The sequence below is a fragment of the Micropterus salmoides genome, unplaced genomic scaffold (genome assembly GCF_014851395.1).
Source record: "Micropterus salmoides isolate LMB-PRFRI ecotype aquatic unplaced genomic scaffold, ASM1485139v1 Ms_hic_scaffold_10, whole genome shotgun sequence".
In the NCBI taxonomy this organism is placed as follows: domain Eukaryota; kingdom Metazoa; phylum Chordata; class Actinopteri; order Centrarchiformes; family Centrarchidae; genus Micropterus; species Micropterus salmoides.
The window spans coordinates 9840161-9865291 of record NW_024040041.1 but is presented as its reverse complement, the minus strand read 5'-3'; the positions used below and the strand labels follow the sequence as shown (position 1 = coordinate 9865291).

Sequence of the window (25131 nt, the reverse complement as noted above, 5' to 3'; positions counted from 1 at the left end):
TAGTGCAGTTCTGCACCGGAGTGTGGTCCAGAGATTAAATCCTACCCATTCACCCTGTTGCCTGGATGATCCACATTTTTTCAATTGATCCACAGGTTTATAACTGTGTCTATATTAAGACCCTGAATTCCAGCCTTCTTGAGATCTTCTTGCAAACGTTCCCTCTCTACTTAAAATTCATGATGGCTACATGCACAACAGACAATGCTCACAAAACTAGTTGAATTCTTTCCTGTTATCATAATCATGTTATTTAAAAGTCTTATTTTGTTGAAAATGGCCTCTTTCTTTTCTACACATATTCTACATGTTGAATTTGCGGTTATATACAAGGGCGTAACCATGGTATATTGTTTTAACCCAACCCTTGATGATTAATTAGTATTATTATATTCTGTCTTTAATTACTAGTTTTATTACTGCATTTTAAAATGATACTTCTTATTTATAGCTATAGGAACCCAGAGATCCTTACAGAAATAGTGAAAGAGAGAAGCTCAAACAAACTATTGAGAGTGTCAGAGATAAGTAAGAGCGTCAACGTAACCACAGAAATGTTGTAGCCTACATGGTATATATCAAATGTGAGAAACAGCCACTCCAGCACCTGTAGCCTACTGTAACAATAAGAATAGACCATCAACATCTAATCCAATTTCTTTCAAGTTATGAATTACCTGATTAACTCTGCACATGCTCAGGTTAGTCCTTATTCTACATGTGAAAAAAGTAGCACCATGTGGCAGGCACAGCCAATTATAGAAGGAAAAATAATAATTTGGAGATTTTTTACTTCATTTATTTTTGTTATAGCATTGCCTGCTTTGTATTTAAACTCATCAAACTTAAATTATTGTTCTGTGTAGGCCTATATGTAGATATCTTTCATGCTGTAAGTTGTAAGGTAAGTTAGCTCATTGCTACAAGGGTCTGGGTTATTTGTACCAACAATGAAAATGTTTAGTTGTATTTATATGTTTTCTTTGAATTTCAGTTTGTGTCTGACACTCACACAGTAATGTTTTATTGTTTTATATTACATTCAAATGTTAGTGTTAAACCTGTGGGCATCTCTGTGTGCCCATGAGTCCTGCACTCCAGGAGTGCCATATGTCTGTCACCACTGTGAGGATGCAAGACAAACAAGCACAAACACACACACTAATATTCCCTTAGTGCACATTTGCACATTTTGTCAAGTTTTATTATTGTGTTAATGACTATGTCACTACCATAACTGATAGTAAGTAAGTCATCCCTACACACACACACACACACACACACACACACACACACACACACACACACAGCAGTTCTGCAAGAAAGTGTTCAACAGTTGAATAAAACCTTAACTTAAACTTAAAAGATCTCTGAGATACAGGCAGAAATGTCAAAAATGTTACAACCGTCCCAGGTCTCCCCTACTCATGCAGTCCTAATATAAAGTAGTCCTACAGAAGAAGAGACCCGAGTTGGGCGGCACAACCGCACCTGGAGGGAAAGAGAAAGTGCAGCAGCAGCACAGAAGGCAGGTGAGAAATTAAGCAAATGTGCCCTTGCAGGCTTGAACTTGCTGTTCTCACTTTTCCATAATTCCACAAAACTTTTTTCCATAAATATGTTCCTATTGTCCTGGCATTAAGTTTTATTTCACACTACATGAAAATCCACATACAGACATTTTCCTGATTTGATCTTTCATCACATGTAGGTATTTACTCAAGTCTTGTACTTAACTGTAAATGTGAGATGTTTGTACTTTACTTGCATATCTCCTTTTCATGCTACTTAAAAATTCTTCAATTCAAAGATAAATATTGTACATTTCACTTGACCACATGTATCTGATGACTTAAATAGGATGCACTGTTGCACACTGATTAAACTACCCAACAGTATATATAAAATAGAGTATTTCAAATTAGCTCGACAAACTACGACAAGCATATCAGACATTATTCAAGCAGTGAAAAGTGCATTAGTTGGGGGCTATTTTCAGCTTTTGTGAGTATTTCTGGCAGCAGGACAGTGTTGTTTCATAATAAATAAAGGAAATGTGTCACCCAGTGCAACAGTGGAGCTCTATGGCAAAGAGGAATAAATATATCAGGCTGTGATACACACACAATACCTGTTAGTATCAATTAATTGTTGTTTTTGGTCTTTTTGTGAGATTTAATGACAATAAGAAAAGTAGGCTGTAGAATATCACCAGACCTGTCCTCTAAGATCAAGTGCTACAGGCCCTTGAGTAAGGCACGTACCCCGACTTGGTTCAGTGAAGCTGCTCAGCAACCAGCAATGGAAGAATGTTGTTCTGGGCAGCTCCCAGTAATGTATCTGGTTTCATCAGTGTGATGATCAACACTATTTCTTTGTCACTAAAATTTTACCTGGTTGAATAATTACTTTTCAGCCTTTTCAATAATTACATTTTCTAAAAAGCAAATAAACCATTTTTTTGTGTGTGCAAACAATCAGTACTTAAAACTGCACTGCCACCCAATATAACCCCTTTTAAGAAAAACAGAATATTAATGATAGATAAAATATTATTAAATGGGACAGATTATATATATTCTAAGTGGGTATCTTGTCTCATCATAAAATCCTATTTAATAAATGATAAAAGAATAACATGTATGAATGACGTAGAATTGAATGATCTATAAATGACTGGCAGCACTGGGAGGTTGATTGGTGGTAGCAGTCTGGTGAGGAGGGCTGCCTGAGAGCCCCCATTCAGGGGAAATAAGACCTTGATAGTTTAAGACTTTTGTTTCCTGAATTCGGCCTCACAGGGAGCACTGAATTTATACTTCACAGCAAGCACCACCATGAAGTGGTTATGTGAGTCTACAGGTTAAGCAAGCACTGACATTATTATAGGCATTTTCAATATTTAATGAGATAGCTATTCAGCTTGGCAAAAAATAATGTAACGTTGAAAATGTTTTTTAAAAATGTTTACTTAAGAGATAAGATAAACCTTAACCTTAAACAACATATGTATTTTAATCGTTTGGCATCAACCACTATAATAATGTAACGACACATACTCCAGTTTCTATAATAATCGTTGTATGTTGCGGATTGTGTGCATCCTGAGATCCGCCTGACAGGCCCAGAACGGGGCAACAAATCCCCCGGCCCATTTTCGGTCTGGCTTGCGACTTGCCTGAATGAAAACACAGGAGCGACGCCACCACCAGTGAAGCAGTGCTGTGGTGATACAAAATAAATTCAACTGCAACCTTACTCTGCGGGTTTTCTTCTCGGGAGTCAACGGTATTTCCGATCAGGTGCGTTTCCCTTCGATTACTGAACCGCATGTCTCCAGATAACGAAGTGTATTTCATTAATCACGGCCCGTATTGCTGCTAGCTAGCGGCGTGATCATGCGTCAAACAGTTACCGCGTCAGGGACATGGATCCGCATTTCCAGAAACTTCTGCCTCGCGACCATTTAAATAGTCGTTCATGCTAACGTTACTCCTGTATGCTTACTCCATTGGTAGATCCTCCGTTGCACGCATTGTTGAGTTTATGTGACGTGAACAAAGTGAGGTTGTAGCGCACGTACGCTAGCACACCTAGCTTAACAACGCTGGCATTAACGTTAGCAACTGGGCACGTAAACAGCACCAGACTTCGCCAAGTTGTTGACTGTTTCTCTCTCTCTCTCTCTCTGCAGCGCGCTGTGTGCTGGACGTGACAGAGCAGTATGGACCCACGAAAAGTGACAGAGTTAAAGGCCTTCGTGCATATGTGCGAGTCCAGTCCCGAGATCCTGCACCTTCCAGAGCTGGGCTTCCTCCGGACCTGGCTGCTGAGGTCAGTACACCTCGGAGCTGTTGTTCCAAATATCATGTTCCTAGTTGATATGTAAAAGATCTATAGCGGAGTCATTCTTTCATTATGTCACTACAGTACTTGCATAAAGTCTCACTGAAGACTGCACTTACCACGTGCCTAGTTCCCGCCCACCTCCTAGTAAAAAACAGGGACCACAGGTGTGTGTGTGTGTGTGGGGGGGGGGGGTTAATGTGACCTCCCCCTCCCATTTCTGTAATTATGAGAGAAATAAGGAGTAGGCTGTAGGCTTACCAATTCCAAGTAATAACTGCATAATGACAAGACATCATATTCTTTAACATCTAACATCATATTATTATTTCGACTTAATCTCAGATGTTTAGCGGTGTTGCCAAAGTATTTCACTGGCTTTGCACACAGCGTAATTATTACCTTAACAGCTAAAATACAGCCAGACGTGACTGCTTTTACAGTCACCCAGAGTCAGCATTCAATCGTGGGAAATGTAAAGGGCTGCAGCGGCCCACTTCAAAGATGCTCCGTCACAGAGCCTTAGCGCAAACGTGACTTACTGAGTTTAGATATCGATACTTTTTACTTGAGTATCGATCCTAGAGCAGAAAACGTTGGTATAAGAAATATCAGTAGTATCGAGCTGCACATCACTAGTGTGTGTGTCTGTGTGTCCTTCTGTCCATCCTAACAGCTGGTAAGTGCTGTCCCATGTCAGCAGTCATGGAGCGTGTTTATATGAAAGAGACGTTGCCTTATTTACCCATGAAGACTGTACACCCATGTTGATATGATATGATCTGTTTGAATATGCTGGACTGTTCAGAAAATTTGATTCCTGATGAAATGTTACTATAGAGCGGAATCAAATAAAGTGTGTGTGTGTGTGTCTCCTGTAATGTCGGTTTAAGAGCATGCAAAACTCTTTATTCAACAAGGGAACTGATAATCCAAATCAACATGTAGAAATAATCACGTTTTCAAGGATTTGAATTCAGAAAGATTATGCCTTGTATACAATACTAGGTGTGGTTATTTCACTTGGTGACTTGTCAGACAGACTTAAATCAGGTACACCTGGAAAAAGTCATTTTTAAATAAATGGTCCATTGACAGAACATTAGTCTGCAACATGTATTTATAAGCCATAAATCAGAGTAATGTTCCTGATTAAAAACAGCCAAAATTCACTGGTGTGAATATTTTCTGGTGAAAATCTTTAGGGATTGTTTATTTGACAGAACAATCTGAAAATCTCATCATGGGCTCTGGAACCTTTTTTGTTGGCTTTTTATAAAACTGATGACTAATCAAGAAAATAATATTTAGATTATGTGACTGAGATTGCTGAAGTGGCAATAAGGACACTGTCACGGTATGTGTTTATATGGTAATATCAATGTCTATATTTTGTGATAGAAAATGGACATAGATAAAATAACTACATTTGAATATCTGTTTTGGTCTATCCAAAATCAGGGTCCTTGCATTGCTTGCTGAATTGTTCTCCATCATTTTATATTGCAGCATGGGTGCAACAATCCCTCCCCCATCCAAGACAAAGGGCTCATGCCAGGTGACGCATTAATATTCTTCTGTTAGTTATCGTATACTTTTGATGATTTAATATTTTTGTTTCCTAATTGCTTGTTGCATTATATTGTGATATTTGTTCAGAGAGGACACAAGGACTAAGAAAATATTTGGAGTTGCCTAAAATTGGCAGTTGGATGAGTTGCCTGTAGGTTTTCACACTTCACGCTCTCTGGTTTCTAGGGTGGCTGTCCTTGTGGTCCTCCACCTACATCGGCTACATCGGCTTCATCATCTGAGCCCGAGCCTCCTGCACAGTCCGAGAGTGAGGAGAGTGAAATAGGTACTGTATAGCCAGCTCAACCCTTAATAAAAAGTTTCTTAAATCACAGGGGCTGTACAGGTGAGATTCCTGCGGAGACCAGATTTACCATTACCAGTTGAGCCATGTTTTTCTGCAGTCTGTGGTTGAGATGCACATGTGGCAAACTTAATAGATTAATGTAAACATTTTATTTACAAAATGCGTGCTGTCTCAGTCTAGTGACTGTGTATATTACTTGCCAACTTAAAGGCACAACTTTGCTAACTCCTCTTTTTGGTACTGATGTATTTAAAAGAAGTATACTGGTTTAATTAAAGCAATAGTTCAGGATTTGGTGAAATATTCTTATTTGCTGCATGCAATGAGTCAACCAGGAACCAGCAGCCGGTTAGCTTAGCTTAGCATGTTAGCCTGGCTCGGTTAGATGGTAACAAAATTAACCTACCGGCACCTCTGCAGTTGTCTGAACACTTTGCATAGTGATTCTTTAATCTGTTTAAAAATGTTTCTTAGCCGGGACATGTTGCCAGGCAACCATCGATGGTTGTAAATCGGCTCTGCCCAGTGTTTTTGTTGCCTTTTGACAGAGCCAGGTTAGCTGTTTTCCCCCTGCCTTCAATCTTATGTTAAGATAAGCTAAGCGGCTGCAGCTACATATTTACTGGACAGATACGAGAGCGGTATTAATCTTCTTATCTAAGTCTTGGCTAAAAAGCCAGTAAGCATATCTCCCGAAATGTCAAACTATTCCTTTAAGATATAATTATAGGTGCACGTCTCCAGCTAAAGGCTGTGTTTTTGGAGATAGTCCAAGATAGATAGATGGATAGATGGATAGATAGATGGATAAAGGAAGGCTCTGCACTGAGTACAGTAAATCGGGATTTCAATTTAATGGAGATTGTCTGTGTGCGCCAACTTGAGCTTATTTCAAACATTGGGTTTATCTGTTTGCTTTTTCAGAAATTGACAACGAAGGAGTGATCGAGCCAGACACTGATGAACCACAGGACATGGGAGAATTTGACACCATTGAGGTAAAATGTTGAGCTTTTCTATGTTATCTATGAATCATGTATATATTTACTCAAATTCAAACCATATTCTCTCATATGGAAACCAAATAGATTATTAAAGGAGATTGCAGGCCCGGAGAATAACTGAGCTTTTATCATTTTAGACAGGATATGTTTGAACATCTGTGTCCATACCTTTCCTCAGGTCACGGAGGAGATGATGGACCAGGCCAATGAGAAGAAAATGGAGGCCATTGATGCTGTAGGAGAAGGTAGGTTGGTATTCGGTTCAGAAAGTGAACAGTGCATGCAGACACGGTTTCAGTATTGATCTGGTAAACAGAAAGATGCTCAAAATAAAATTGGATGTATGTTTTCTAATACCCCAGTTTTCTTGCTTTTATAGGTGATCTGCAGAAAGCTCTGGATCTTTTCACTGAAGCCATCAAGCTGAATCCCTGCCTAGCCATCCTTTACGCCAAGAGGGCAAGGTAAGAGTCTTCAGTGTCTTTCATTCAGGTTATTCATGCATTAAGTATCATTCAGCTGTGCCACCGTTTGACTCCTCAAAATAATATATTACATTTAAGGGCTTGCTGTTTAAGGTTGATGTCCTTTTGCTTTATAACTACAAGAGCCTGACTGATAAAGGTTTTTGAATTAAAACCCGATATTCTATTTTTTTCTTATTTTCAAAAACGCATACAAAGATTATCCCTAACATTGGTTATGTGTCATTAATAGACCTCACAAAGATGAAATGAAATAATGCAGTTTAAAAATAAAGGTTTTTATTGTTATAAATAGTACTTTGAACAGAAGTACAACAAAATATATTACATTTTGATAAATAAGAGTCAAATGTTTAAAACTATAAAAAAAAATCACATCTATTTGTCCACCAGAGTGCCCTGGCTTCTTTTTTAACTTCATTTATTGGCTGTTATAAATAATACAGATACCCATTTATCTGCAATTAGCTCTTATCTGCCGATAATATCGGCTCTAATAACTACTCTGTTAAACCGTTTGTTATGAATGACTGAATGTAATCAGTTGACCTCTGTGTCAGTGTCTACATCCAGATGCAGAAACCCAACGCAGCCATAAGAGACTGTGACAGAGCCATCAGCATCAACCCAGACTCTGCACAGCCTTACAAGTGGAGGGGAAAAGCTCACAGGTACATTTCTATTTAAGAATTCTTCCACACGACCGATGTTTTCCAGTGCTTGAAAGTTAATAACCACCTGACCCCTGGTTGCGCCTTACACATGCGTGACATAACCAAACCCTCAGTGTAAACACAAGTATGACACACCTCATCTTGTTTGGCAACTGGCACTTAATATTGTATTGAAAGCTGAATTAGTGTTGCTCTCACAAAACCATGTAACAGTTAGCTTAATCATTGTATTTGCTGCAGTCTGCAGGTCTACAGAAGAGGTAGTGTATCTTAACAGAGAGTTAAGGCCCCTACACACTGAGCAATTTCAAGCCCAGGTGAAATGTGACAATTATGACAAAATCTTTGATTGTCCTTTGAGGGCCTAGTTTGCGGAGTACAGCATCAGATGACACAGAATTGACATTGAGTTTTGTTTTTGTTTTTTAGTTTTACTGCCTTTTGAAAACAGCACAGGTGGATGATGTGTCTTTCTTTCTTTTTTTTTTTTCTGTTTACTTACTGCGTCACGATTCACCAGGCTTTGATCGCACATTCTGACATTGACAAAACTGACCATCTCCGTCTGACACAGATTGCAGCCAATATTTTATTAGACCGAACTTGCAGTGTGACATTCAATGAATCTGCAAGATCGTTGGTATTTCAGAGGGTACAAGATGAAATATGTTATATGAAATAGGTCTTTCTCTGTGCCGTCCATGCTGCTTGTGCCATCTGGTCAGTGATCTGATGCTATGATATTTTGCTTGCTGCCGTGTGTGTGCGTGCGTGCATGTGTGCGTGCTGCTGCAGACTGCTGGGCCACTGGGAGGAGGCAGCCAGGGACCTGGCAACAGCCTGTAAATTGGACTATGATGAGGCCGCCAGTGCGATGCTGAAGGAGGTCCAGCCTAAGGTATAATGCCAGAGAGAAGCCTTTTTTAATTTAAAACACCAGCTCTACTTTACAGTTACTGCAGACAATGTGTGTAAGCTCAGAAGAGAAGAGTGTTCACATGATCCTGATGCGGATGAACAGTTTGGTCAGAGTAGGTGTCTAGAAGCCCCTAATGGCAGACAGGGAATAAAAGAAGAGGCTCCCAGCTATGATTTTGTGGTATGTCATTCTTGTCGTGTTTCCATTTTTTGTTTTCAGGCTAACAAAATCATAGAGCACAGACGCAAATATGAGCGCAAAAGGGAAGAGAAGGAGATTAAGGAGAAACAAGAGCGGATAAAGAAAGCCAGAGAGGAGCATGCACGGGCTCAGAGGGTGAGTTCCTGCCTGGAAAAATACAATGGTCCTTTAAGTTGAACTATTCTACCTACACGATCAACTGTGACAGCATGCTAATGTACCAAAGTGCGTTCGCAAAGCCCCACCTGTTGCTATGCCTATCATGCTTTCTCGCACCATGCAGGAGCAACATCCACATCGTGGGCAAATACTTCACACTAGATGTGCTATTGTGAACTAAGCTAAACTGTACACAACTTGTGAATGTGTCCCATACTGATGAATTCATCCTTTTCTTTTGTCTCAACAGGATGAGGAAGCACGGCAGAGTGGAGCAGGATTCTTCCCAGGTAGGCGAGCGGAAACAAGCCGGGGTATTACATTACGGGATGAGACCAACGCTCCAATTGTCATTATAGGAGAGGCAAATAAAAAATAACCTGTGGGGAAAGGATTACTCACATCATTCATATGCTTATACGCACTATGCTGTTAGGTCCGACGTCAGAACAATGGGTGATTCTTTGTGTATCATTTGAGGCATCGTATTTGAGAATTACAGTGCAATCTTTATTTCAAGTCCTTGTTTGTAGCCTTTAGTTTCACTTAAGTATCGTATTTTTAAGATTCCTGAGTATATCTCTCTGCTGTTGGTATTCATTATTGATTTAAGACCGACAGATGTGATGGCACCTGTGAGTGAAATGAGTCCCGTTGTTGTTCTGCAGGTCAGGCTGGATTCCCAGGTGGATTCCCAGGTGGAGCTCCCGGTGGCATGCCTGGTCTTGGTGAATTCCTGAAGGATCCTGAGCTGCTCAACGCCATGAAGGTGACTTAGCAGCTCACCATTAATCCTTTGCATCCTAGTACTTCCACTGCCATGTCCTGTGTTTTTAGGTTATATAGATCTTAAAGCAGTAGTTGGACATTTTGGCAAAAAAAACACTCATTTGCAATCTTGTAGAGACTTAAATGAGAAGATTAATACCACTCTCAATGCTGTTTGCTAAATATGCAGCTACAGTCAACAGATGGTTAGCTTAGCATAAAGATGTGTTAACCTGTTGTTCACTCAAACAGATTAAAAATCTAGAGGGGGGAGATCCCGTGTACTCTCACAGGCACACTCAATATAAGCACCACCTGTTCTCTACCCAGAAGACAACACTGAACTGAGATTTAGTGGTGGTTGGAACTTTTTACGTTACTGCCACAGCGACGTCGCTCCTGTTCGTGTCCTCAAAGTCAGTACACCCGCAACCACACTTCTGATCTGTGTTACTGCTGCCAGTGCAGCTAGTTTAAGGACAAATGTAGACCTGTGGTCCATGTCTGCAAAATTAGTTATTAGTAAATTGAGAGCCAAAGGTGTACTTTTTTTTTTTTTTTTTTTTTAAAGCTAATGATTACTAAGATTTTTTAAATCTCTTTGTAATTGTGCATTTTCCCTATGATTAAGGTTTTTATTAATGGTTATTCCCAAATATTTAACTTAAACAGGTTTATTATTAAACAGTAATATTCACTTTAGACAGCAATAACAATCAGAAGCTAAGACACAAAACAGGAAATGGAATAAGGGGAAAAAGAGGCGGGCTGCATTAAGTCAATTGGATTGTTCAATAGTGGAAGTGGCTTAGGGAACACAGCGTGATATTGAGCTGTAGACGTGTCTTTCACTGTGTCTTTAAAGCTGTTTTGATGTGAATAAAGGTGACCTTGTATGTATTTTATATTACACTCCAGGACCCTGAGGTGATGGCTGCCTTCCAGGATGTGGCACAGAACCCAGCCAACATCGCCAAGTACCAGAGCAACCCCAAAATCATGGCCCTCGTCACCAAGCTGAGTTCCAAATTTGGAGCCTCACCACAGCCATAGACCAGGAAAGGACCAAAGCTAAGAAGGGAGGGGAGAGCGGATACGTGGTGAAACATCTGGAGAGCCACAGCGCTGTTCAACAATTATTCCACTGTGTGCAGATCCAACAGGGGAGCGGGTGATTAATTTGTGTGATGTAGAGAAAGTGAGGCAACTTTTTAAATGTTCTTAATCAGCCTGTTAGCACTAGCATCGTCTCAACAAAGGTTAGGAGTCAGGTCTGACCACCTCCTGACTCGTCTCAGCCGGGACTTCACTTAACCACAGGTTGACATTTCTTAACCTGTATCTGGAATGCTAAACCGGGAGCTCCTGCATTGAGACGCTAGCTCACAAACTTTAGCTCCCGGCCTGTTCTTTACCTTTCTTTTCTTTCTCTGAGCAGAACCCCTCACACACAACCGTCTGCGTCTTTTGTTATCTGATCTATTATGAGAAGTAACTGATGTTTGACCCTGTTGGAAAAATGATTCACAATAATAAAACCTCTGTTGCTGCAAAAAAGGTCCGACATTTCTTTCCAGTTCAGTTGGTCTTTGTTTACTTCACTTTGTACAGCCGGACTTCCACAAACACTGAGAAAAGTGATTCAGAGTTAATCTTTTGGCACGACTTCTTCTTTGGGTTTTGGACAGCTTGGACAAAACAAGCAATTTAAAGACGACCCCTTGGGAAATTATGGTTATTTCTGACATTACAATTTATAAAAATTGTTACTTGCTGTCCTATTATTGATCCATCAATTTTCATTATCAATTACTGCAGTCCCCCCCCCAATCGTTAAAACTGCCAATAATCGTATAAAGCCCAAAGTGCGTCAAATTATGTCCTTTGTCTTGACCAAAACCATGAGATTCTCTTATCGCAGACACAAAGAAAGGAAGCAAATCCTCAAAGCAGAAGCTGGAACTAGGCAATTACTGCTTGAAAGAATTGTGGTTGCCGATCAATCAACTAATTGCTTCAACTCTAACCAATAATACAAAAAATTGGTGGTTGCAGCCCAAATGAATATATTTAATCAACCCACCGGTTTAAAGTGTCTCATACTGGATAAGCCTGTTTTTAATCAGAAACTCTGAACATAGGAGTCCCTACAGGTGCTGCAGTATAAATCAGGCCCAGGGGGAGAGTAGGCCAGGCCACGTAATCCGCCCAGGGCATCCGTCCTTCAGCCAGAGGATTACTTCTCTGTAACACATGGTAGGCCCTGGTTCTCATGGAGCCCTGAATCACTGCGTCAAAGCCAATATAACAGAGCATTTTCCCCTCACAGAGGACAACTTTTCGTCCAAGTGTAACTGTTAACTGGGTCATGAATGTTGAATCTCAGAATTTTCAGCACATCTCATGTTCACAGCAATTTTAATTTAATACAGTATTCCTGCCTCGCTAACTACACAAGTAATAACATTTGTTTTGTGACAACACTGATGTTTATTTATGTACTTACAACATACCAAAAAACAAAGACATGGGCGTAAAATAACAACTTTGATTACAAGCGGGTGGGAACCAGAAAGCAGTACGGGTGACTCTCGTAGTAACGAAGAAAAGGGTCAACAATAACACAGCTAGTGTCCATATCTGTAAAAACAAAGAAAGCAAGTTCCGTCAATACAGCTGTTCATTTCAAGAAAATATTCACAAGTGTTACAATAATCCACAGACACACATTTACACTTGAATTTCCAAGTACTCACTTCTGAAACTCCCACTCCCTGTTGTCTAGAGGGCACACCTGTCGGGTTTTCAGCCAGCGAGAAATACAGTGGAAATGGAAGGCGTGCTGGGGGCAAGATAAACAAACAGGGTAGAAAGATGCACAAAATACAAATAGGTCAGGGCAACAGTTCAATGTAACTTAACATTCTTTAAAAGAACCAATTTACCAAAAACATAACACAAGTTTACATAATTTGTTGATGATTCACTTTGTTACTTCTACTGTAAAAGGTTTGTTTACATCAGTAATGTTATAATACAGGAGATAAACTGGCCTATATTTAGTGTGATTGCTGTGAGCAGTAAAATCGTTCTCTCGCAAAACGTTTTCTTCTTCCAGGACTTTTGTTGCTCATCTGTTACTCAAAGTCTGCTTATACACGTATCTCTTTACGCAGCTTCATGCATTTAATGAGAGAGAGATTTATATAAATTGGGACATTTACTGACATATTCCTGAAAGGGTACATTTCTCCTGCCACCAAAATGGTGCATAAATCTTTGTAAAACAGTGTTGACTTTTCTTGTTCATAATGTGTGCTCAGACAGAAATTAAACTCAATCTTCACCTTGCATCACTTGCATTCATTTCAGTGCCAGTGTATATTTATATCCCTAACAGCCAATGTGTGAACTATGCAGATGTTAGCTGTAAGCTAGCTCTCAACAGATGCACTAGCCATGTGTGTGTGGGGGAGTGTTTTAGTTCGTTTATGCTCAGCTGAGCCTCTGACTGAACTAACCAGTTCATGTTATTTACCTCCAGCCCCTCTCCTTTTCCCCTCGTCTCTAGTCTGTACAGCAGATTCATAAAATCCAGGCACACGAGCTTATTTTCAACTCTTGGGGAGGCATCTTCGCATTAATTCAAGCCACCCCAGGTTTGTCTAATCTTCCCATTGACTCCCACCACTACTAAACTCGCTTTGCGTTCTGTCTGAACACAGCATTTTAACATCAACACTGAAAGTGGGATACACAGCAGACCTTGTGAAACGTTGAGATTGGGAACTATTTTGCACTATTTTTTAGATGACGTAGACATTTTTGACTTGATCAGTGACATGTTAGAGGCGGTTGTAGACACTCACATTGCAGACACCCCAGGCTACAGTGCACTCCTCAGAGGTAGCCGAAGCTTGGTTGGCCTGGCACTCTATACCTGATGAGGAAGGGAGAAATGTATCAATGCTATTTCACAAAACATGTCTGATGAAAGTCATTTAGAGGCTTACAACATGTAAAAGCTCAATCTGTGCCCTTTCACAGACGCTGCCCTTGACCAAGTCATTTATCATTCATAGTCAAAATATGTATCAAAGTAGTGAGTCCAAAACTGTGAAAGTGAACTCACAGAGATCCATGATGTGGTTCCGACAGATAGCACAGTTGTCCACCACGATGTCCCAGGCCCACAGCGCCACAGCGTTCCACTGGTGGGAAATCAGAATCATCAAACATCATCCAACCGGCACATTCACCGCAGGTTGTCTCGTCGACATTGATGTTTAATGACAGTTTTACTTAATCAGAACTTCACAGAACATTTTCATATTTTAGATTCCAAAAACATTTTAACCTTCTCCCTTTCATTTGAGCAGCACAGCATACGATGTGTGATGACCTGATGGACAGCTTTATAGATTAATGCCAATACCAAAATAATATAGATAAGAGATTTTAACTTTTTTTTAAAGGTGGTTCTTGTAGATTTAGAAAACCAAAGTTTTAGCTGTTAAAATACCTGACACAAAACTGAATTGTGTTTGTATTAAAGTTTACAGTTTGGAGTGTCATTCTGTCAGTAGACAGAAAAGGCAACGCTTCACCTCCCTGCTCCTTTCCCACTTCCAAGTCTAAAAAAAAAAAAAAAAAACACTCAAGAATTTGAATCTCTGATATAGACAACAAAATATCCACACAAGTAGTATGGATTTAACAATAAAGCCGGTAAAGGCATTTATTGTCCTTTAGGATATTAAAGGACAATAACCACCCAGCCACAGCATGTTCACCCTGCTGCCTTCTGGGAAGAGAGAAGTTTCAGCTGCTGCACGACCAGACTGCAGAACAGCCTTTCCTCCAAGCTATTAGACTCTATTGGGTTTAGGTCTGGAGACTGGCTAGGCCACGCCAGAACCTTGATATGCTTCTTACAGAGCCACTCCTTGGTTATCCTGGCTGTGTGCTTCGGGTCATTGTCATGTTGGAAGACCCGGCCTCGACCCATCTTCAATGCTCTAACTGAGGGAAGGAGGTTGTTCCCCAAAATCTCGCAATACATGGCCCCGGTCATCCTCTCCTTAATACAGTGCAGTCGCCCTGTCCCATGTGCAGAAAAACACCCCCAAAGCATGATGCCATGGACCATGACGTCTTAGTGTATTACCAACAGTAACCTTGGAAACGGTGGTCCCAGCTCTTTTCAGGTCATTGACCAGCTCCTCCCGTGTAGTTCTGGGCTGATTTCTCACCTTTCTTAGGATCATTGAGACCCCACGAGGCGAGATCTTGCATGGAGCCCCAGTACGAGGGAGATTGACAGTCATGTTTAGCTTCTTCCATTTTCTAATGATTGCTCCAACAGTGGACCTTTTTTCACCAAGCTGCTTGGCAATTTCCCCGTAGCCCTTTCCAGCCTTGTGGAGGTGTACAATTTTGTCTCTAGTGTCTTTGGACAGCTCTTTGGTCTTGGCCATGTTAGTAGTTGGATTCTTACTGATTGTTTGGGGTGGACAGGTGTCTTTATGCAGCTAACGACCTCAAACAGGTGCATCTAATTTAGGATAATAAATGGAGTGGAGGACATTTTGAAGGCAGACTAACAGGTCTTTCAGAGTCAGAATTCTAGCTGATAGACAGGTGTTCAAATACTTATTTGCAGCTGTATCATACAAATAAATAGTTAAAAAATCATCACATTGTGATTTCTGGATTTTTTTTAGATTATGTCTCTCACAGTGGACATGCACCTACGATGACAATTTCAGACCCCTCCATGATTTCTAAGTGGGAGAACTTGCAAAATAGCAGGGTGTTCAAATACTTATTTTCCTCACTGTATATTGTCTGCTAGATTGTGACAAATAAATGTACCTAACGTTACCTACTGATTGCACTTGTCAAAAGGATTTTGAATTCAGATAGTTTTAAATCATGTTGCTTTAAATTTACTATATCGTTCACAGCGAGAAGATGCTAAATGTTTCAAAATTTTACTCAATACTGGTAACTGTTCACATTGTGGTCATCTGATAAACTGATTATTATGTTATGTTGACATTTCATAACCTTAATGTAGAACAGTTGACGTGAACTGACGACGCTTAAATGTGGGGATGTCAAAATTAATCAGTTGGTAGCGGTTAGTTAGACAGAAAGCCCAAAGTTCAATCATATTCTATTTTAGGTTGACCATATAGCCTGTTATTACATTTGGAGTGGATCATAAATTCCTTGTTTTAAGTTCAGGTTTCGTCTCTAACGACGCCGGGAAATGCGGTTTAGCTAAGCTAACTTAGCTAGCAGAGTTAACAGCTTTGTTGTTTAACGTTAACTACTTATGGTTTAATGTTAATATGACGATGGATTTGGTGATTATCCCGTAGCGAGGGTTGATGATCTCCGTCATATCACTATAGGTTTGTGTCTTTGTAATTATAACTAGCTAGTCCCCAAAGAGAAGTGCAAATTCATGCTCTCTTTGGGGGAGGCTAAGTAGCTAATGTGCTATCGCTAGGCTACATTGAGTTAACGGCAGGGAGCGTAGCTTGTTAGCGGACATTTGGGGCTGTTGACAGATTATGCAAATAATTTACACGACGAAAACGAATTACTTCATGCACCCATACCTTCTTTACTTCAAATCGCTTCTTGCTGGCTCCACTGTTTGTGCCACTTGGCGTATCTACATCCATAGCTGCTGCCATCTTGAAAAGAGAAGTTTGGCTTGACGAGGAAGTTACCCGGAAGAAACACAGCAGTTTCCGTCTGTGTAACTTACTTAACGTTACTACCGTTAACGTGTAAATCCGGTATTGTAGTCGTTTGTGTTATATGCTAATTCTGAAGAGGAGTTTATTATGATATGTTGTTTATAAGAAGTGCAACTTTTGTCGGCAACATAATGTGAGGTGTGAGTCAATAAGAAAAAAAAGATAGGTTCCACCGAGATTTGAACTCGGATCGCTGGATTCAGAGTCCAGAGTGCTAACCATTACACCATGGAACCACTAATAATATGAGCGTAATATATGGACTATATTTATAAACTTGGTACACTTGCATAAGTGGATAATGCTGATTTTGTAAGCATCGACGTCACATTTTAACATGTAATTTGATATATGCATTTGTCATATATCAACATAGACTGTATTATTTTATTTCAATGTAGCACTCATTTTCACATTAAGCAGCTGAACGAGTCAGTGAGCATATTAATAAATATTAATTAATTTACAATCCATTGCTCATTGTAGTTGTTTTGAGGTGGCCTTGGTTATACTCTATATCTGTCAAACTAATCATATCACTATAACACATGTCCTGCAGGACTGGGAATGGAATAGGATGGGTACTCAATTAGCTTCAATCTTTTATTTTATGTTCTTTCCTCTTTTTATTTTGCTGTTATGCTCAGATAGCAAAGAGTGCATGTAAATTCCACACAGAGAGTCTTAAGCACTTTATTACCACTTCACACTCAGCTGTCAGACTGCAACAGCACACCCATTAATATGATGTCTGGACTGACTGTTGTTCTATTCAGTTAGACAGTGCCTTCTTTTTCTTTGTCACTTTATGGGCTTTTGTCCCATTCTTGGTTGGTTTGGGTAGTTTAGTTTTGGGCTTTGCAGGCCTAGCTTTGTCCACAGGGGCCTTCAAGAAGCTGGGCTTGGGTTTCTTCACTGTTGGAGGTCTGGTAGCCACAACAGCCTTCTCATCTGGAGGAGAGCCACTTTCTGGGCAGGAGGTAAAGACATGGACGTCCCTGACCTTCTGACCTTTGATCTCAGGAGGGTGACCACAGGTGGCGATTACCTCCACACTTACATTCTCCATCCACCTGACAGATAGAGACAGAGCAATCCATCAAATAACTATTATGAATAATGTAGCTCTTAATAACAGTTCATCATCTAGGTGAATGCATTACTGTGCTTCTTTGTATTCTGCAGCAACCATAGACTGTACATAAAAAGGTAGCAACATTGTTTTCCTCTTTCCTGTGACTAAGCTTAACTATTTTTAGGAATTGAATGTGTTCAGCAGCAGTGATGCAAGTAGACTACCAACTGTGCCAAGATGCTGCCATAAGAAGAAAAAGCTCACTTATAGATTATATATAAATTAAGCATATTTACTAATTATACTAAAAATGTATTTGCTAGTTATTCCCACAACAGTAATGTCTGGTCAATGCTCTATTCAAAATAATTTGCTAAACCCTTATTCCAGGGAAACTGTGCACTGACTTGCGTAGCGGCAGCAGAGGGCAGTCACAGAGCAGGGGGTTGTCCTGCAGATCGACCACCTCCAGGCTGGTGAGTGGGCTCAGGTCAGGAAGCTCCTCCAGCTGGTTTCCTCTCACAGTCAGAGTCCTCAGCCTTGGGCCCAGCCCTGCCAGAGCGTCCCTGGACATCTGGATGGTGGTAAAATATAAAGAGCTGATCAGCAAAGTTCTGTTAGCATGGATAGCCTAAATGTGATGAACAATCTTAATCAAATACTTAATTTCACATATATACACATCTAGGCTAAATATTCAAAGCCTTATGTTGTGTTTTTCCTTGTTGGAATCAAATGCTGCACTGCTACCATGCAGAGAAATGACTGATATTGGTCTCTTTTCACTTACTCCTCACCCCATGTTATTTTTATTTTGTGTTCTATGTAGAGACAAGTTATAGTAGTCAATGGGAGAGCCAGGTGTTAAATCAGACATGATGGTTACATTAAAGCAGCAACCAGTGTTAAAGTGCCATAACAAGGACTTATCCTGGTGAGCCCCTGACTTTTCCTGGAGCGCCACCATGAGGTTCACAATTTTGTTTTTTGGTGACATGTCTTGATAGTTATTGGATGCAGCTGCAATACATTTGGTAGATACCCATGGTGCCCACAGGATGAATTGTAATCACTTTGGTGATCCTTTGATGTTTTTTCCAGAGCCATAAAATGTTTCCATTTGTCCAATACTAATTAACCAATGTTAGCATGATGCTAAGATTGTCACTGTTAGCATTTTCCCATATTGTTAGCATTTAGTTAAGAGCACCACTCTGCTTGAGTGCAGCTGTGAGTGAGCTGCTAGCGTAGCTGCAGACTCTTAGTCTTTTTTGCACAAGATGTTATAACTCAGTAACTAAAATCACTTTTAAAAATATGCCTTAAAGGTGATTTCTGAATGTTTTTTGTTCTACTGAAAGATTGTTAAGGCTTAAAGAGTGTATGATGCACGCGCTTATTAATCTCAGAGACTTGGAATCCCACTTGCTTCCCACCCTTTAATCTTCATCCTCATCCATCCTTATTTTGATTTTCTGGCTCCAACAACTCACAAAATGGCAATAAGTATAAACATGATAGATAAAAAACAAGTACAGTTTATTGAGAAACTGAGAGGTAGTGGGAGGAAGAACACAGGACTCGTACCTTCTCTATGCCCATCTGATCCATGTAAAGTCTCTTCAGACTTTGGGATATGGGCTGGAATGCATTGGGTCCCACCCAGCGAATTGAATTCTGAGACAGACTGAGCTCCTCCAGGTTAGGGGTCTCGGACAAAGCGCTGGTAGGCATCTCTGTCAGCTGATTTGAATCCAGGTGAAGTGTACCCAGGAAAGCTGAGTCAAGAACACCCTTGGCAATAGAAGTTATGGTGTTATTGGTCAAGTAAAGTTCCCTAAGTTTAGGGGTTACTGAGGACAGCAACCCAGTAGGCTCCAGTTTGGAGATGGCATTTCGCTCCAGGTGTAACACAAACAGACCCGGTAAGAGTGCCAGAGCTACAGGAAACACACAAAGAGACAGAAAATATCCTTGATTTAGTTGCCTCTGTTTTTTACATCCTGTATGTGCTGTGTTAATTATTGACTTGACATGACTAACGACTGACCTGATTCTGGGAACTGTCCCAGCCGGTTGCCCTCCAGGTGAAGGTAGGTGAGCTCAGGGGCTCCAGAAAAGGCACCGGGGTCCAAGGATGTGAGGTCATTGTCAGAAAGATACAAATATAACAGGTTTTTCATTCCTCGAAAGGCACCTCCTTCGATTTCGTGGATTTTGCAGAACTCCAGGTGAAGAGAAACAAGCTGGCTTGTGCCTGGGAAGCTGTTGGCCGGAAGGTAGTGGAAGTGGTTACTGCGGAGGTCAAGCAGCTGCGTCATGGTGGAGAAGCCTCGTGGGACTTTTGTGTGACCCCGACTCTCACAGGTGGCATGCTGAGCTTCAATCTGGGGAGGGTCAAGGGAATATTATAAACGATACGTAACAAGCTGTGAACACAACTTTGAAATGGTACCAAGTTTTAAGTTGATATGGTGAAATTGCCTATTAGGATGCAACATTACTGACTAAGTCCAATATTCACTCTCCTTTTAGCTGTTTTTGGTCTCCACCATCTCCTGAGGGAAATAGCTGACTCTTTAAGGTGAAGTAGAAGATTCTGGAGTACTTCAACACCACATCAAATACCATGATATAGATCGAACACTGACACAGCAAGTAATGTAACGTTAAGTAACATTAGCTAGGTTGTGGGTTAGAAAACTTTCACTACAGTTGCTGCTGCGAAGCTAAAATGCAGAGAGGTCCCAGAGCCGGAATTATTTATAATCACACACCCATCCTTTAAATATTCCACTGTTTTCACCAACTAGTAAATTAAAAGTGGGTTTTTAGAGCTTTATTTTTTTTCTGAAAACAGCTGCCTGCTCCAACAGAAAACATTGCAATGAAACAGATGAGATATTATCAATATTAAAGTAACATCATGTAGTATTTTTTTCTTAAAATAACAGTTACTAAAATTTTGAGCGTAAACTGACTTTGTAAAAAGAATGGTGTCTCTGTCATGCCACTCCAGACCGGGGCTGCTTGGTATATGACACTGGCATCACGGGCAGGAAACCTATCTCGAGAACGACGTAATGCTATATGGCACCATGTGACACAACAAGAAAACTGTTCGGCAAACTAGGTATAAGAAGAAAAAAGTATAAAATGTAATTTCTTTGTAAGAAGCTAGCTTTGTATTCTCAGTACGGATATCATGGCAGAGGCTGCGAAGAGACCGAAGAAGATGTCAGAGGAAGCGAGGAAGAGAAAAAGAGAGAATGACTGAGCAAGAGACTGGACAAGAGTAAATATCTGACTGGCTTTTACTCATTGGTGTGAGCTAAAAGAGCTGAAAGGATGCAAGACAGGTGCCGTGCTGGCCTCCTTGCCGTTGGACTAGTGACTAATAACTTATTAATTGGTTTGCTGTGTCTTTTGTTGTTGCACTTGCTTGATGTTTGCCTATGTCAGCAAAGTTGTCGACTTGCTAGTTTTTGATCATAAGTAATGTAATCATAACAAATGCACGTGTACAGCTGTCCTTATTTACAGCAATGAATTATACTCTGAAACGGTAGGGGCACCAAATAAAAAAACCCACCAAATATTACATAATGTTGCTTTAAAATATTGATTATAGCTGATTTAAATAAAAGTAGCAATGCCACAAAAATACTCATTACACATGCAGAAAGGTAGAAGTATTATCAGCAGCACTATTATATCGGCTTACAGTAAGCATAGATAATCTAGAATGACCACTTTAAAATTATTATAAAAACAATATTATTTGAAAATTGATGTATTAACATGTAATCATTGTAAATGTTTAATACTGTTGGGTAGTTAAATCAATTTCAATGCATCATGTTTTATGGGTTGATCATTTGTTTTATGATAAATCTTAGTCTGAAAAGTAACTAGTAACTATAACTGTCACAAAAAAGTACATTTCCCTCTGAAATGTAGTTCTTTATAAAGCCATTTTTTCTAGAAAGCAGCTTATGTTGGAGGAGGACAAAATCTGCCCCTCAAAAGAGAAATGTAGTTTCTCCACAAAAAATACTCACATCACAGTCACAGTTAACTGGACACTTGACTTTCTGCTTGGGCTTGACTGTGGGTGGGGTGCTTCCTGTGCTCTCATCATCCTTCTCAAACTCATCCTTCGGCCCCTTCCCCCTGCTGCGGCAGCGCAGATTTAGAGGAGCCACAGCCTGTAGCGGCTCCTCTGAGAGATGAGGAGGTCCAGCACAGGCTCCCAGCAGCTTCACACCTCCGACATTTGCCCACTCTCTCAGGGGCCGCATGTAGCAGTTACAGTAGACGGGATTGCCTTTAAAAAATTAATGATTATCAGTATGTATTAAAGATGACACGTAGTATGCTACGTGTGGTGTTGGGGTGTAATGAAAACCTTTAACTCTCTCAGCACTGCATGTCTAAATTTGAGTAAACGACACATGTCAGAACACAGTTGAACCTGTCAGGTTGAGACTGCCCAGTTCCTTGGGGCCTGAAAGGGGCTCCAGGTAACAAAGCTGATTGTGGCTGAGGTCCAAGTGGAGGAGGAGGGGGGCGCCGACCAAAGCCTGATCTGACAGGTCCTGAAGAGACATGTGGTCAAGGTAGAGGTGTGTAAGCTTCGCCATGGAGACAGATTCTTCCCCAAGGTAGGTCATCGGGTTGTGGCTCATGTCCAGGCGCGTGACCTCTCGAAGTCTTTACAGAGAAAAGACGTTTAATGACATGTATGACCTAAGTAAACTTTACTGCTGTTGGGTACTTCATTATGTACAATTTCTGCTGTCGACTCTCAAAGGAGGATCCTCCAAGAGTTTTCAAGTGTGAACCTTCCTCTGTATTTCTTTACCGTATATATGTGTACTAAACCAAAATTTAATTGTATGAATATAAAACAAAAATGTTTTTTATAGTAACAAGGTTACCAAAGCAGGAAAAGCAGGCAACTGTCCTGGGGCCTCAGAACTTCAGGGGCCTTAAAGGCTGCAGGTTCACTGTTCTGAATGCCCCATCTTTTGACCTTTTGTATTCACACTGGCAAATTAATGGCAAATGTATTTGTTGATGTTTATGTGCATCAGTAAATTACAACACAAACTGAAAATGGTACAGCTTACGTCTGTACAGCTGGTATATTGGCCGTTTGGAGCAAATAACTACAGTAACGGTCCAGTGGTCAAAATCACTTCACTTTCTAATGGAATACACCGTTACAGTGCTGTAGTCCGTCTCAGTACTTTCTGACCTCTGTCTGTGGTTTTTAAAGAACGCAGGTTCCTACTGAAGACTTAAGTCTTGAATACATACAACTCAAAATAAACTGCAGTGTTTCTCATTGATGTGTTTTAAAATTTTTTTGGACAACAATGGAGCTGGATGACACAAATAAATAAGATATATCAGGTTTTGGATACACAGACAGTAATTCTCAGGACTATCCTTTAAAGTGACACCTGCATTATTACTTAATCATGAAGCCCCATCTTGTAGAGGGCGGTGCAATATCAGTAGGTAATTTTTTCCCCCTAGTGGTTTAATCTGGCCTTGGACAATATGAGTAACTAGAGGTGAGATTATGGAATGCCCTCTGGTTTCTCTTCTTTTCTGTTTCATCTGTGTCTCCCTTCATCTATCCCCCTGTAGTTAAGCGTCTTAATGAAAGCAAACCATATAAGAAGATATACTTTATTATATATGTATATATGTATATAAATAAAGGATGGCATGTCCACCATCTCTTAACTTATAACAAGACCAAGAGTCTTGCATTTGGTCCTATAGTAACACTGCTGAGAGGTCGTAAAAACTTTTTACTATTACAAATTTTTAATAGCTCAAAGCACTATAATAATCCTACAGATTGTCCCACCTGCTCATGGTCTGAGTGGGGAAGAACTGCAACTCATTGTGGTCCAGGCTTACGCGGGTGAGGGTGAACAGTCCAGTAAACGCCTCAGGGGCCAAGTTGTTCAGGGAGTTATGGCTAAGACGAAGCCACTTGATGTTGTTTAGGCCCTGGAGGAGGAGTCAGAGTGTTGTGGGATCATACTGCCATAATCATTCAGTGTGGAGCGTGTTTGCAATCTAAATATGCAGATAAAAGTCTACACCCATGTGCCTGAGTACCTGGAAGGCCATGTTGGGGATATAAACCAGCTGATTGTGGGTGAGAGCCAGCATGTTGAGGAAACCAAGCTGTGTGAAGGCTCCAGGCTGGATCTCCTCTATACGGTTATGGTCCAGATACAGCTCCTTCAAGGACGAGAGGCCGTCAAAGGACTCCTGCGACAGTCAGGTCAGAGGAAGAAGGTAGAGAGAGGAAGGGAAAGAGAAAATTAGTTAACCTCACATCTTAAAAATGATTCAGGAGCCAAGAAAAACTGTTTTCTTTAAGAGTTCTCAGCTGTGTTACCAAATGCCAACTCAATCTTTTCAGTGTTTCAGTTGTGCCCTTTCTTCTTACCTGGTAAAGGATGTCAATCTTGTTGTAGGCCAGGTTCAGGGAGACCACGCGGCCCAGGCTCCGGAAAGCACCCTCCTTCACCTTCATAATGTTGCAGCGCTGCAGGTTGAGGTGAGTGAGGTAAGGCGTGAGGATGAACACCCCCGTGGACAGCACCTGCAGGTTGTTATTCCTCAGGTCCAGTTTCACTGTAATCTGTGAGAGACAAGACAGAAAGGAGGATGTATCTGAGGCAGAGGTGACACAGAATTAAAGGAGTGTACATTTACCTAATTTCTTTTGGTTGGACAAAGCTTCAAATTTAAGAAACATCTGAAATGCACCCAATAGTCCACAGCTGCCATTCAGTGATCCTTCCTCAAACAGCTGTGTGAAGTGAAAGGGAGGCACTACACTTCACATTTGAATTCCTCACCTCATCTACAGTCGGGGGAACCTCCGTTAACTTCTTGCCAACGCAGGCGACCGTGAGCTTGGAGCTGTCACAGCTGCACACTCGGGGACATTTGCCAGCTTCAACGGGTAAACTCAGTGCTAAAATCAGCAGGAAGACCGTCGCACAGTAGAAACGCATCTGTGCCAGTAAGAGATGGTAGAAATTGATTAGAAAGTCAAAGATGCTGTCAAAACGCTTCACCATACAGTGGATGTTTAAGCAAGCACAGGATTCACCAAAGGTGGGTACTTATAGAACTTAGCAGACCTTTAAAGAAAATGTATAATGAATATATACTACTTGTAATTATTAACTTCTTGAATTTGGCTTTTTCCATTGCAACACATTGGTTATATCTGAACATCATATCTGTTTTCTTAATTTTGTTTTAAAATGTTGGGATAAAAAACATATCTGGAAACATTGTCAAATAC

The 25131-nt window shown here is 40.5% G+C and overlaps 3 protein-coding genes and 1 non-coding gene across 4 annotated transcripts; 1 reads left to right on the top strand and 3 right to left on the bottom strand.

Annotated features, from left to right (window-relative positions):
• The first annotated feature begins 3142 nt into the window (after positions 1–3142).
• On the top strand, positions 3143–11492 carry st13 (ST13 Hsp70 interacting protein). The gene is made up of 13 exons (XM_038695197.1): positions 3143–3302; positions 3695–3834; positions 5356–5404; positions 5605–5704; positions 6650–6723; positions 6908–6974; positions 7109–7193; positions 7775–7885; positions 8684–8786; positions 9027–9143; positions 9418–9457; positions 9836–9936; positions 10854–11492. The coding sequence occupies exons 2-13, from the start codon at positions 3725–3727 to the stop codon at positions 10986–10988; spliced, it is 1092 nt and encodes a 363-aa protein (XP_038551125.1). The 5' UTR covers positions 3143–3302; positions 3695–3724; the 3' UTR covers positions 10989–11492.
• An 844-nt stretch (positions 11493–12336) lies between these two features.
• rbx1 (ring-box 1, E3 ubiquitin protein ligase) lies at positions 12337–16714 on the bottom strand. Its single transcript, XM_038695206.1, has 5 exons — positions 16565–16714; positions 14068–14146; positions 13805–13875; positions 12692–12777; positions 12337–12575 (listed from the first exon to the last, which is right to left on the bottom strand). The coding sequence occupies exons 1-5, from the start codon at positions 16640–16642 to the stop codon at positions 12563–12565; spliced, it is 327 nt and encodes a 108-aa protein (XP_038551134.1). The 5' UTR covers positions 16643–16714; the 3' UTR covers positions 12337–12562.
• A 158-nt stretch (positions 16715–16872) lies between these two features.
• trnaq-cug lies at positions 16873–16944 on the bottom strand. Its single transcript has one exon. It is a non-coding gene; the product is annotated as a tRNA-Gln (tRNA).
• Positions 16945–17314: 370 nt separating this feature from the next.
• Positions 17315–24835, bottom strand: LOC119917278 (chondroadherin-like protein). The gene is made up of 10 exons (XM_038737522.1): positions 24677–24835; positions 24262–24456; positions 23925–24080; positions 23668–23813; positions 22258–22496; positions 21845–22110; positions 19834–20170; positions 19371–19723; positions 18191–18357; positions 17315–17781 (listed from the first exon to the last, which is right to left on the bottom strand). The coding sequence occupies exons 1-10, from the start codon at positions 24833–24835 to the stop codon at positions 17481–17483; spliced, it is 2319 nt and encodes a 772-aa protein (XP_038593450.1). The 3' UTR covers positions 17315–17480.
• Positions 24836–25131: the final 296 nt, after the last annotated feature.

Coding starts and splice junctions, on each gene's coding strand:
- st13 (XM_038695197.1), top strand. CDS start 3,725: ATGGACCCACGAAAAGTGACAGAGTTAAAGGCCTTCGTGCATATGTGC. Junction 5,405..5,604: donor AGACAAAGGGCTCATGCCAG/GTGACGCATTAA, acceptor TCTGGTTTCTAG/GGTGGCTGTCCTTGTGGTCC. Junction 5,705..6,649: donor GAGTGAGGAGAGTGAAATAG/GTACTGTATAGC, acceptor TTGCTTTTTCAG/AAATTGACAACGAAGGAGTG.
- rbx1 (XM_038695206.1), bottom strand. CDS start 16,642: ATGGCAGCAGCTATGGATGTAGATACGCCAAGTGGCACAAACAGTGGA. Junction 13,876..14,067: donor GAACCACATCATGGATCTCT/GTGAGTTCACTT, acceptor CTTCCTCATCAG/GTATAGAGTGCCAGGCCAAC. Junction 12,778..13,804: donor TAGCCTGGGGTGTCTGCAAT/GTGAGTGTCTAC, acceptor TCTTGCCCCCAG/CACGCCTTCCATTTCCACTG.
- LOC119917278 (XM_038737522.1), bottom strand. CDS start 24,835: ATGCGTTTCTACTGTGCGACGGTCTTCCTGCTGATTTTAGCACTGAGT. Junction 22,497..23,667: donor CCCACTCAGACCATGAGCAG/GTGGGACAATCT, acceptor TTCTCTGTAAAG/ACTTCGAGAGGTCACGCGCC. Junction 20,171..21,844: donor CAGTTAACTGTGACTGTGAT/GTGAGTATTTTT, acceptor GACCCTCCCCAG/ATTGAAGCTCAGCATGCCAC.